The sequence below is a fragment of the Eretmochelys imbricata genome, chromosome 2 (genome assembly GCF_965152235.1).
Source record: "Eretmochelys imbricata isolate rEreImb1 chromosome 2, rEreImb1.hap1, whole genome shotgun sequence".
Lineage (NCBI taxonomy): Eukaryota > Metazoa > Chordata > Testudines > Cheloniidae > Eretmochelys > Eretmochelys imbricata.
In genome coordinates, this window is record NC_135573.1 from 82,921,756 (window position 1) to 82,935,214 (window position 13,459).

Here is a 13,459-nt window from a genome sequence, read left to right on the forward strand (position 1 = left end):
AAGACCCCCTAAACTTATTTCTACCAGCTTAGGTTAAAACTTCCACAAGGCACAAATTCTTTGCCCTTGGAGGGTACGCTGCCACCACCAAGTGATTTAACAAAGAATCAGGGAAAGGACCACTTGGCATTCCTATTCCCCCAAAATATCTCCCCAAGCCCTTAATCCCACTTTCCTGGGGAGGCTTGAGAATAATATCCTAACCAATTGGTTAAAAAATGATCACAGACCCAAACCCTTGGGTCTTCGGACAATAGAGAAATCAGTCAGGTTCTTAAAAGAAGGATTTTATTTAAAAAAAAAGTAGAAAGGTAAAAATCACCTCTGTAAAATCAGGATGGAAAATAACTTTACAGAGTGACAAAAGATTCAAAAACACAGCAGAACTTCCTCTAGGTTTAGTTTCAAAGTTACTAAAAACAGGAATAAACCTCCTTCCAGCAAAGGAAAAATTCACAAGCAAAACAAAAGATAATCTAACACGCCTTGCCTGGCTTTTACTTACAATTTTTGTAATATGGGAGACTTTTAGGGTGGTTTATAGGAGAAAGTTTTCTGACCTGATGCTTCTCTGCTTCCCAAAAGAACACACGCAACAAAGCCTCCCCCAAGATTTGAAAGGATCTTCTTTCCCCATTGGTCCTTTTGGTCAGGCACCAACCAGGTTATTTGAGCTTCTGAACCCCTTACAGATAAGGAAGGATTCTAGGCTACCCTTAGCTGTATGGTTATGGTTACAGCTATAGGGTACTGTGATAAGTGCATTATCTTGCATCACAAATACAGCAGAAGACAGATTCATCAGGCATCAAGTCCTCATCTACATGTGCCTTATCTAAGGTCCATTCAAGAGAAATATCACCTTTGCCTGAAAAGGTGGCTATCATGGAGCAACAAGGAAGCAGGGAGGACACGCTGTAGTACAGGATCATGAAGACATCTAGATAAACTGACTGGTTTTGTTTTGAAAAGTGGGTTTTGTCCCAACTGAGACTGGGCCCCATTGTGCCAGGCACTGTACAGAGTCAAAGTTAGTCTCTACCCCACAGAGTTTACCAATATATAGAGACAATACTGGTGAGAGAAAGGAGATATTATCCCATTGTACAGATGGGCATCTGAGGCACAGAGATGAAGTGACTTGCCCAGAGTCCCAGTCCAGTGCCTTAACCATTCAATCATCCTTCTTCTCAACCACTCCCCCGTCATGATAAAATAAATGCTAAATGGCTTATCATACCTCTATTGTTTCAGGTTTTTGGGTTGGGGCGGGGGTGGGGGGGAAGGTCTCAACTCCATGTACTGATGCATGTGGAGTGAGAGGTTGGGTTTTTTAAGCACCCCTCTATCTGCAGCACTTTTCTGGTACACAGAGGGCTAACCTACTTCAGCCTCCCCAGCCAAGCAAGCATGGCAGAGATTCCGAGGCTCCCTCTAGCACATATTAGAAGCCTCAGAGCTAAAGAAAGCACCTCTTGTGCAGAGCTCCTACAATCTGTGAAAGCAGAGACTCTGCAAAGTTCCAGTGGAGCAGCACAAGCATCTTTCCTTGTGTTTCTTTTGGCCTCCTCAGCTACTGCCTACCACTCAGCTGCCCCATCCAATCTCCATGCTCCCTGGCCAACCACTGATGCTGCACAAAAATGGATTAATGTAGCAATGTTAGCAAAGACAATTATGTGGTCAAGTGTAGAGCCTTATAATTGCACAGTACATGGGGCCTTGACAGGGGCACAATTGTAAGGAGTAACTGAAGAGTGCATTTTACGGTCATTGCCTTAGCACAGCGGGTGTGTTAAATGACAGAAATCACTGGCAATAGATCTATTCCTAGCACCAGAAATAGTAGTCAGCTTCACCTCAAGTAATGCTACATACATACATGTTAACACATACCCACCATCTCATTTTATTTCCCTCAAGCATTACACTTTTAATACAGCTTAAACATTTCAAACCAGATTCTGCAACCCTCGCCTGCTATGAGTGGCAACCACTGTTCCCAGAATTATTAAGAGCAATGGAACTACTTGCATGAGCATGCACTTATTCAGTGAGAGTGAGGGCTGCAGACTGTGGCCTTTAGTTAGAATTTTACTTTAAAAAAAAGGTGAACAGAATTGTTGACCGTATAAATAATTTTATTAAACTGTTAGTTTCTTCGATTATTTTAAATCTTGTATAGTCACAGTGCAGGAAGTTAGCTTGTAGGTAATGAAGTACTTTTCCTGCTTACCTAGTCTCAGATTTACAAGCTTCCATGTTGTCCGGACATAAATTCCAAAGCCGAGTTAGCTCCTCACTGCAAACAGGAATACAAAATTGTGTGTTAAAACTGCACATCAATCATTCACTAAAAGAAAAGGTGCAAGAAAATTCCTACCATATTGCTCATCTAAAAGACCCTTATAACAAATCATGTCAGTTATGAGATGTGCATAGAATTGATATGTTCTGGGTTTATAATATCAATGACTGATTGACTTTGTGGTCTGTGCTGGCCATTAGGCTAGTTACATTCTTAACGTGTGCGCAACATGCTGCCCTGGGAATTTGGGATCAGAAAGAATAAAAAGAATTTTACTTCCCAAGTTAGAAAAGCTTGACCCTGTCATGTTTGTGATAGAGCAAAGTACCACTTTCTAGCTCAGAGGGGACTTTCTGACAAATCAAATCAACAGGAGGGGTTTGGAGTTCAACAGAAGGTTGAACCTTGCCTCTCCCAGCTTGGAGGTTAGGTGAACAGCTACAATGGAAAGGAGAAGAAAAGAATTTCTCACTCCTCCACCCAAGAACAGTTAAATGTAATCAGTACATCACATAATAAAGTAAAGGCAGCAAGCAGAACATGACATCATCATGTTTAGGGATGCACTGACAAAGAGCCAGTGTCCCCAAAATGTTTATAATTTAGTCACATTAAAAACAAACACAACACACTGGTACATGACAGATACACAAGAGGCAGGAAGGATTCTTGGAGTGCTGCAAAGATCAGCGTGCATATGCTTTTGTAGAAAATGTATCTTAAGGGAAGATTCAAGGCAGAAGAGGGAAAGGTGATTCAACAAGTGGCCTAGAAAAACGGTCAAAGATGAGAGAGAGATACAAGTGGTGAACACGATCAGCTTCAGAAGGAGGTGATTAAAAGGAGGCATGAAATAAGGAATTAGAAGACACTGCTATACTCTGAAGAGATATTTCAGTAGTTTAGCTCATTCTCAAAAATTTCATACTTTTACCACCACCAAGTCATCAATACAAACAACGAACTGGGGCAAAGAAAAATTAACGTACTTCCCCATGAGAATTTTTTTGTTTGGTCCTTTCCCTAGGAAATCCTCTGGAGCTGGCCTCTTTCTCACAAGTCTTGTTGGCTTGGAATCTGATGGTCTAAGTAAAACACACTTTTTTCAATGTCAAAATAGTATTTGGAGATCCAAAATGAGGACAATAGCTTCTAGCTGACTTTCAACACAAACTTTCCACAGGAAAGATTAGCTATTAGGATTTTTGGGGACCTATACCATATTACACCTCAGATTCATGAGATAATTGACGACATCTCAGAATTTGTCAATAAGAAATAATTCCCATCTATTCCAGCAGTCCATATTATGTGTGATCTACCCTACTGTATGTGTCATCTGCATGCAACCTCCAGGGGATGCAGATTCCCTCTCCACAATGCCCCTGAAGCCACGGAAGAAATTCCTCCCTTCCCTCACCTCTTCTGCTATCTCTGCAAATGGGTGGAATCAAAGAGAAGGCTCCACCAAATTCCCCCCTCAGCATATCAGGTGGTGACCCCGCTGTTTTTCACTACTGAAGATACCAGTCAGCCATGGGGGAAGGAGGGCTCCAGGATGAAAGCATAAGATGGTGGCCCACAGCCCCAAAGCCTAAGAGAGTACATTTTTTAACCTGACATTTTATCACTTTTTAACATGGCCTATATCTAATGGCACGAGGACCTTTTACCGGCTGTGCAATGAACTACGTTTTCTTTCAGGTCACTCACTGATCATCACTGAGCAGCTGCCAGAGGGAATTTGTCCATTCAAGCATGATTACATAAAATGCTCAGCCTCACTCCAACAAAGATGTACAGGTTTTATGTTCACTACAGCCAAACTGCCAGAGATCCTATTACTGGGAATCCACACCACAAGACGTGGTCATATGGGAAAGTATTTCAGCTTGAGCTATCTTACTTTTTCATTCTGAGCTCTGCTAAGTGCAGGAGGTGGGGAAGCACATGACACTCCATCAGTCTCCCACTCTCCAATCACAGAGTCCTTGGTAGCATCCAGAGGAAAAACACGCTGCCATGGAGGCAGCTGAGCCTCCTCCTCCTGCACAGGAGAGGAAAATCCACATGTGCAGAGCCCCCAATGTACTTGGGAGTACAGGGGCACGATGGGTTCCTAAGATTTTTACACCAGAGACCTAACTGCCATCAACACACACATGGTATGTCTATACTCGAACTGCAATCACACTTTCAGTTGAAGTGGGTACTCCCGCACCAGCTTTAATGTAGCTAACACGACTAAACATAGCAGAGAAGACACGAGCTTCAGCATGGGCCGCACAAGCCCACAAAGAACCCTGGGTATGTACTCTTACTGCTAGCCCGTGCCATGGTCTGTTCTGTCCCCATGTTCATGGCTACTTTTAGCTGTGCTAGCTACATTAAAACTAGCATAGGAGTGCCTACTTCAGCTGCAAATCACAACTCCAGATGCAGCATCAACACACTCTCAGGTGTGATACCCAACTATTCTGTTTAGCAAAATTACCTGCTAAGTCACTAAATGCATAAACGTAAGTACACATACTTGAGTGGAACGGTCATTTCAAGCTAATTATAAAAGGGAATTTACTATTTTACTAGTACACTTACCTTTCTTTCACAAAACTTGGGCAGCCTTCATTTTTCCAGGTGTTCCAGTTTTCTTCAGTGTTTAATATATGCTGAAAAATAAGTAAATAGACACCTAACACCATTAAAGGACACAGTCACCTTCCAAAACAGTGCCTACATTTTTTAACTCACTACTATTAGAAACACCTGAGAATGCCAAGCAAAAGATCAGAGGGAAAAAAAGTCTGTTTTTTAGTAGGTTTGCCCACAAAGCGCTGTAAAATGCACTAAGGAATCAGTCACACCATTTCTCTTATACAAAATATAAAAAGGGAGCTTGGTTATACACGTGTATGTTCGTGCGTGCATATTTTCCCCCCACAACAGGAGAGAGAAAAGCATTTAAAGAAATATGAAAATGTGACTGCATAAAAAATATCGATGAGGGAATTGGAGCTGGTTATGGCACCTGAAACTTTTACTTCATACCTTAAAAACTGACTATATAGATATCAGATCAATGGCATTCTTTTAGAGCCTACTTTGATTCTGTTTAGATAAAATTACAATTTAGTATAGGTATATATATTTTTTTTTAAATACTTACCTCTACCATTTTTGAGAATCTTTCCCCATCTGGGGGGTTTTCTGAAAGAAGCTGCAATTGGAAGAAATCATATGATTAGTATTAACCTTTGGCAATATAATTTGTAGCAGAACATTTGAAAGAAGGTAAACAACTAAAAACTGTGGTAAGCACTTCATGGATAAGAAACGCCATTTATCTGCCTTTCTGGTATTTTTCCAAGATTTCTAGTGTTTTTCCACATTTAGGAAGACAACATAGCTAAATTTCCACAGTACAGCTGTGTTGAGTTATTAAAAACTGATAATACAAAAACAGCAAATGGAGTAAGGAAGCCAATTCAGAGAGTTCCTTGGAGTTACAAGAAAAGAGTTGGAGCATGCATTGTTTGTTCTCTACTGTACTGACCTGGTAAACCAGTTTTGTAGTATCTTCAATCCAGAGGGACTGTTCATCAGTTAGAACGTAGTTTGAACTGTGGGTGGGGGGGAAAAAGCACTGAGTAAAAACAGGCTGGCACATGAGATGCTGTATATTCAAAATTTTCTATATGTGAGGAAGAGGTTTGCAGTTAGCCAGCAGTGTTTGAAAGGAACCAATGAATCTAGGAACAGTAAGCAATGAACTACAGTAGAAAATGCACATTCATCTCAAACAATAACTTCAGCCTATTCTGTAGACTTCATGAAACAAAGGACATTGCTTTCTTTATGCATCTAGAATCTCAACAAGAGGGGCAGGTAAGAGGGGAAGGGAGATGTGAACTATTAACAAGATCTGTGACTTGGTTCATTTACAAAAGAGGAGTAATTTTTACAAACTGAAAATGAACTTTAAATTTTATTTTTGAGTTTTCACTGGTGAAAGAAAAAAGTCCATTTGTAAAGAGGATCCTTAGGAATATAAAGCCTGAATCAAACCCTTCAGTAGCAACATAGTATGTAAAAATTAATCTTTTTTGTGAGGCACTAGCTATGTTCAAAAGTAAATATAAACATGGTTATGGCTAGTCAACTTATGGAAGAAAGATTTCTGCAAGGAGCCCTCTAGTTAGAGGAAATGTGAAATTTGTTAGCTCTTTTAGAAAATCAGTATTATCTTACAATAGCTATATGAAATTTTATGCTGTCACATTCCTATTTCATTCCAGGTTGGTCTACACTAGCCTAATAAATGAATATTTATGTAGACAGGAGAATAAAGGTAGTATTTGTGCCCAAACTGGACTGTAGGGCAGTTTTGCCCAGTGGGTAGGACACTGGGCTGGGACTTAGGAGACCTGCATTCTATTCCTGCCTATGTCACTACCCTGCTGGGAGAGCTTGGGCACATCACTTCCTCCTCTCTGTCAAATGGAGATGATAATACTGACCTCCTTTATAAAGTGCTCAGAGATGTGCTAACTAGAAGCACCATAATAAGAGGTAAGTATGATTAATTGTAATTAAGGATACGATTTGGTCACAAAGGTCATGGAGTCTGTGAATTCCATTTCAGCCCCCTGCAACCAGCGGGGCTCTGACTTCCATGATTTATTGCCCATGTTCTGCCCGTGAATTTTAATAAAAATCCTCATGCCAAAATCTTAACCTTAATTATAATAAACTCAGTAGGCAAATCATATGTACACAGCACAAGAAATGAATGATCTAATTGTATTAGTGGGGTAAGTCTGGAAATTGCAAACACTGTTTTAAATTTAGAAAGTTGTACTCTAATACAAAATTAGAGTATTTAGCAACATAAGAAAACTCCGTCATGTCACTTTTTTTTTTTATAATCCTAAATGACCATAACCACTGCTGTTGGTATTTTGGACACACACACACCTTTAGCATACAAAGGGCCAGATCCTTCAACCAGATGTTCCTCACTGTCAGATCTCTCAGACAGCCCAAATCCCATTATCAGATCTCTTCCTAAGTTTTACAGAAGATTTTCCATTAAAAGGACAGCAAATTTGGTGTCTCTTTTAAAAATGCATTAGTCTGCTTGTACTTATAAACCCAAACTCCCGCAAAAAGACAAACATTCTCAACTTACCTTTTAAATTTGACTTGTCCCTTTAGATACTGAAATAGTATTAGATACTGTAGCAAGATGTGACGGCGGAAGTTACTGTCGCTCAGCTGTAAATCCATTAGCTAAAAAAACCCCAAAAAAGCTAGGTTAAAAAACCCCATACCAACTATACATGATTCATCTGATCCAATATATTTTCAGATCATCTTCAAGCTTTCAAATGGAAAGCCTGTATGTATTTGATAGGAGCAGTCTCAACTTAGCCTACATAAATCTGAAGTTATTCAAATATAGTGAAATCCGTAGTCAAGATTGTCCATATGTGGCAATTCATCTTAATGATCTTCAAAATGTATTATGTATCATTCTGCCTCACTTTTATTAGAATGCCTTCTCTACTAAGACACCAACTTTGATGTCTTGGGCAATATATTAATGTGATATCTGTTAAGAAAAGATAAAAGCATGAAGAATGGTGTATATGGGCAACTCATGGTTCCTTAAAACCTTTGTAATGGATTCATACTGTTACACAGGCCAGTTTTACAGCATTCTACCCGAGGCATCATCCACTTCAAGTGTGCAAGGATTTGGACACCCACCACAAATGCGCTCACAGATGTAAAACTATTTTTCCCTTTACCAGCATACATTTGCAACCCTGAAAAGCTATTACCCTGCATAATTAAAAGTTTAAAATTAACTAAAAAGGGCTCTGAACACTTCTTTCCCATGCAACATTTGTGTTGCAGCACAGATTTTACAAAACACATTTAGTTTTTACTACCAAATTCAATTTCTCCCAGCAAAACTTCCTACTGAGGTGGTCCAGCGCTTGGCTCCCAAGCAGTATTACTGCTACATGACAAGAATAAACTTTGACAGTTCCCTTGACTGTGCAAAAGGGGCTATGATGTGTTAGACACTACGTATACTTGGGTTCTGTGAAAAGGTATTGGCAACACTAGTCTCTGCACCCACTTTTCATTGTCTAAAGTAATAGCAATGGAACAGTTTTATGCTCCACTATACAAGATGGCTAAGGAAACTCAAGGGCTGGGGGGCAAAGGGGTTGGGGGAGAAGAGAAGAAGAAGAAGCAACAGCTCAAAACAGAAAAAGGTAACTTTGGTACCATATGAATTCTTTCAAAGTTAAATGATGTATATTATTTCAAAGGGTAGATACTTTAGTATTTATCAACTTAAAATCATGCAATTGCCATACAGTACATAATTCTTTGCATTCTATGCACATTACTACAACACTAAAAGATTTGCAATAATTTCCTCAAATTATGATACAATAAAGCAGAAAGTGCAGGTAAAACAACTGTATGCTCATTTTAAGTGTTGAAAGTTCAGTTGTATGTGATAAGAAAAAAGCAGATTGTAAATATTTACTTTTGCTTGTTTTCCTTCTAAATTGTAACATTATGGAACAATATAGGTCAGATGGTACAATTGCAATTGTACCAACTTTTATCGGTATCCAAGCTTTTCCTTCTTTATACAAAAAGAGGTCGGGTACAATACCTTTTCACTAGTTAAGAACTTTGCAAAGTAGACATGTTCTCCCCCTGTTTTTAGTTCTTCCAACTTTTTTCTGGAGGCCTGCGTGTCATCCAATTTGTAGCTTTTAAAAACAGCCAAAACTTCTTCGGAGTACTGTAAAGCAAATGGTACTTATGTGAAAATACCAGCTATGCATTTTTTAATTAGAAAAACAAGACCAATCCTAGAAGGTTTTGAGCTAGTAAATATAATTTATAAGTTTGCTATTCACAATCAGTAGGAACATCTGTGTGCAGTGTTAGCCAAAACATAAAAGTTATCCATTTAAAAGTCTGATGAAGAATGAATTTTGCACAGGAAAACTTGACCGTTAGCTTCTTGAATAATTCAAGACAAAAGTATGAATATGTTGTCCTTCAAGTGTTAAGTGGAAATTACGGAAAACTTAAATAATTTACAATGTGCGAAAAAGGAAGCTGACTGGTATTACTGAAACTATGGCTATGGCTCCCTACAGTTAAAGTTGCAAGACAAGTTCAGTTCTAAGTCCTATATTGTTCCTGTCTCCCTGCCCCATTTTCTAATGTTTCCTCTCTCACACACACAAAAAACTTTGGCCTGAAAGGTCTTGCTCACAGTCATACCAAAGGAGAGGGTGTGTGTCAGTTTCCCTGACATTTTCATGCTCAGACACTTAAATCTTGAAAAAAGCCACATGAAATTTTCACCATCCTACAATTTGTCTAACCATTTTGGGCTACTCACTTCCCAGAAAGCACTTGTTTCAAAGCTTCAATACTTCTGAATCACTTAGTTTTTCAAAAGAAAAAATGCACAGAGTACATTTGACACAATTTAATCCATAAAGTGAAAGTGATTTGAACTCTATTTTTAAGATACACATTTAGTGCTTTCCTGTTTAATCAGTGTGTGTAAGAGCTTTCTCCATAATGGTTTTAGTGCTATATTCAGGCACCATCACACTTCCATTTGCACATGCTAGAGCAGGTACTAATAGTTAAACTTAAGTTTCTACTTTTAGAAATTAATTTAAAATATACTTTAAAAAATTATGCTAATGACCATTCATTTTCATGGAGAACCTTCGTGAGAATTTCCAAATTTGGCTTGGTTAAGTCCTGTCATTCTTGGTACCCCAAAATAATTTTTTCTTCTTTTACAGAGATTTTAAAAAGTGAAGAATGTTTTAAAACCTTAACCAAGATGTAACTTTAAAAATAAAATCTGCTCATGAGATCAAGCATTTTACCAGTAGCACATATAGCAAGTGGTTTGAAATAAGAAAGTTTTCCTTCTACTGAGTAACAAAAGGTAGAATTTTAAGACAAATGATAAGCCATTGTCTATTACAGAAACAGTTTAGCAATTATATTTACTAATCATACTCATATCTACACAGCTGGCAAAACTGAAACATTGTTATTCACTATCCAACTGGTACAATGAGCTACTATGTGTATATGGCAGCTTCAAATCACAACATAAAGTCCTGACTCCACAGGGACTCTAAAAGGACCTGCCTAAGCAGAACATTATCTTGCACAAAATCCCACTGGCATCAACAGGACTCCAAAAAGGCACACTTCCCTGGATTCATTTGCAAGATTTAAGCCTAAAGCAAATGTTTTTTTCTTATCTAGGAAAAAAAAACAAACAAGTTCTGGTTTTTTGCTATTAACAGAAGAAAAACAGCTTCTGATATTGTTGGAACACATCAGCATTTCTATAAATGCCCGGAAATCATATATACATGTAGCTTTGTTACCTGACCTACTGTGTGTACAAACAAATAACTGCATGTCTAACTCTGCACAAAATGTATAATGCATGAACTCGTGCACTCCTACTTTCCAGTATCATAAATAGTTTAATCTTTGGAAACAAGACTTTCACTTGTGGAACAAAAGGTGAATTGCTGAACAGGTTTAATATAGGAACACAAATTACCTTAAGAAATGTCTTCCACGAGATCTTCTCATAGCACTGCACAGGATTCCTAAAGTAATCCTGAAGCGACCAGAATTTTCTATACAGGTTGTAATCTATTGGAATGGAGCTAACAAAGCAAATCATTATTTTACTCTGGCTAGTTTGGGATAAATATGCTAAACAAATAAAGGTCCATTTTCATGAATACAGAATCACTGAAAACAAAACTACCACTATTCTTGTAAATCAAAAAAATGAAGAGCCAATAGTAAGCCCTTCCTAGAGACAGTAACTCAGAATATCAGGCCAAAACAAGGGTTTCATTCAGCCTGTTCATTTTCAGCTGTTATTTTAGGATCAGAACACTTTTCTTGAACTCTTTCTCCAAGTTCAACACTTCCATAGCCAGAGAAGCAGTATAGCCTCCTCTCCTCAAAGCATGCAATAATGACTGATACTGTAGCCAGTCTACGGACGCTTGAAAACAGTGTATGTTGTCTTTCCTCTTTTAGGCAACCCACGTTAAAACATATTAAGACATACTGGGGCAGTGCCTTTACCTTGTAATGGCTAGAGAAACATGAGTCTAGAGACTGGATTTGAGATGGGTGTTGCAGGTAGCAATTTATTATGCAATTACCTGGGCTCCTGAACGGGCCCTTTAAATTAAACACCGATTTTAGGTTCAGATTCTGCATCTTCTAGGCACAAATTTTAGAATTGCTCTCACACACCACCTGAGACAGTGATTTCACATGCACCAATAGTAACCGTGCATGCAAATTAGCCAGTTTGATTTGTAATGGTCGTTCACACGATCACGGTAACTATGCCTACAGATTCTCTTTTAGCCTTTGGGGCCGATATCAGGTGGAAAACAAGGCAGAGGAGAAATAACTACAGGGAGGGACATGACTAAAGATCATCCATTTTAAATATGAGCCTGCTGCTATTAGCCATTTGAAAGCTGTCTGGCTTCTCTTCCCACTGACATAGTGGCTTCTAGGAGGAGCTGTTCCTGTGGCTAGCTACATAGTCATAGGCTGAAACAGTAGCTTGTTAATTACTCTTTTCCAATGGTATTCACATTAACCACGTCGGCGACCATACTATGTTCCACTCCTCCCACGAACATGAGAGTAGGAGAGGGTAAAGAAATTTACCCAATACAGGTATTTAAAAAAATCGAGTTAAAAAAACAAAAAACCAGGGGAGCAAGTGGACAAAAAGGAAACACAGTACCAACTCAGACTTTAAGGTCAGATTGGACCATCATGATCATCTAGTCTGACCTCCTGCATATTGCAGGCCACAGAACCTCACCCACCCACTCCTGTAACAGCCCCATAATCTCCAAGTTATGGAAGTCCTCAAATCACGATTTAAAGACTTCAAGACAAGAGAATCCATTATTTACTGTAGTTCAAACCAGCTGTTCCCCTTGCTACAAAGGAAGGTGAAAACCCAACAGGGACTCTGACAATCTGACCTAGGGGAAAATTCCCTTGACCTCAAACATTGTGATCAGTTAGACCCTAAACATTTCGGTGAGATTCAAGAGCCAGACACCTGGGAAAGAATTCACTATAGTAATTCAGAGCCCTCTCCACCTAGTGTCCCATCTCCACGCATTGGAGATATTTGCTATCGGCCATGGATGGGTCACATGTCATTGCAGGCAGTCATAAACTTATCAAGCTTAGTCTTGAAACCAGTTAGGTTTTTTGTCCCCACTGCTCTCCTTGGGAAGCTGTTCCAGAATTCACTCCTCCAATGGTTAGAAACTTTTGCTCAATTTCAACCCTAAACTTGTCGATGGCCAGTTTATATCTACTTATTCTAGTGCCAACATTGGCCCTTACTGTAAATAAGTCTCCTCCCTCCCTGGTGTTTACCCCCGAATGTATTTATAGAAAGCAATCATATCTCCCCTGAGCGTTCATTTGGTTAAGCTACACAAGCCAAGCTCTAAGTCTCCTCTTGTAAAATAGGTTCTCCATTCCTTTGATCATCCTAGTAGCCCTTCTCTGTACCTCGTCCAGTTTGAATTCACTTTTCTTAAACATGGGAGGCAAGAACTGCACACAGTATTCCAGATGAGATCACACCAGTGCCTTGTATAATGGTAGTAACACTTCTCTATCCCTACTGAAAAACCTTGCCTGATGCATTCTAGTATTGCATTAGGCTTTTTCAAAGCTGGATCATATTGGTGGCTCATAGTCGATGACCAGGTTTTTCCTCCTCCTCCGTCACTTCCAACGGATGTGTTCCGCAACTTATAGCAAAAATTCTTGTAATCAGTCTCTAACTACATGACTTTGCACTATTAAATTTCATCTCATTTCTATTACTCCAGTTTTTAAGGTCATCCAGATCTTCTTGTATGATATGCCAGTCCTCCTCTGTATTGGCAATACCTCCCAACATTGGGTCATCCGCAAATTTTATTAGCTCACCCTCACTTTTTGTGCCAAAGTCATGAATAAAAAAAGTGTGAAATAAGATTGTCCCAAGACTGA

General features: G+C 39.1%; 1 protein-coding gene across 3 annotated transcripts in view; it reads right to left on the bottom strand.

The window, feature by feature from the left end:
- Positions 1-13,459, bottom strand: part of THOC1 (THO complex subunit 1) — a 34,497-nt gene that overhangs the window by 10,327 nt on the left and 10,711 nt on the right. For 2 of the 3 annotated variants that reach the window (XR_013345167.1, XM_077810389.1), the window contains exons 10-17: positions 10,956-11,064; positions 9,009-9,140; positions 7,497-7,597; positions 5,862-5,928; positions 5,475-5,525; positions 4,907-4,977; positions 3,298-3,393; positions 2,237-2,302 (exon numbers count right to left, since the gene is read on the bottom strand). Coding sequence is in view for 2 of the 3 variants with exons in the window: in XM_077810389.1 (XP_077666515.1) it covers positions 2,237-2,302; positions 3,298-3,393; positions 4,907-4,977; positions 5,475-5,525; positions 5,862-5,928; positions 7,497-7,597; positions 9,009-9,140; positions 10,956-11,064 (693 nt within the window). In the remaining variant the exon portion in view is untranslated. The remainder of the gene's footprint in view (positions 1-2,236; positions 2,303-3,297; positions 3,394-4,906; positions 4,978-5,474; positions 5,526-5,861; positions 5,929-7,496; positions 7,598-9,008; positions 9,141-10,955; positions 11,065-13,459) is intronic. The other variant, XM_077810390.1, reaches the window with a different exon arrangement.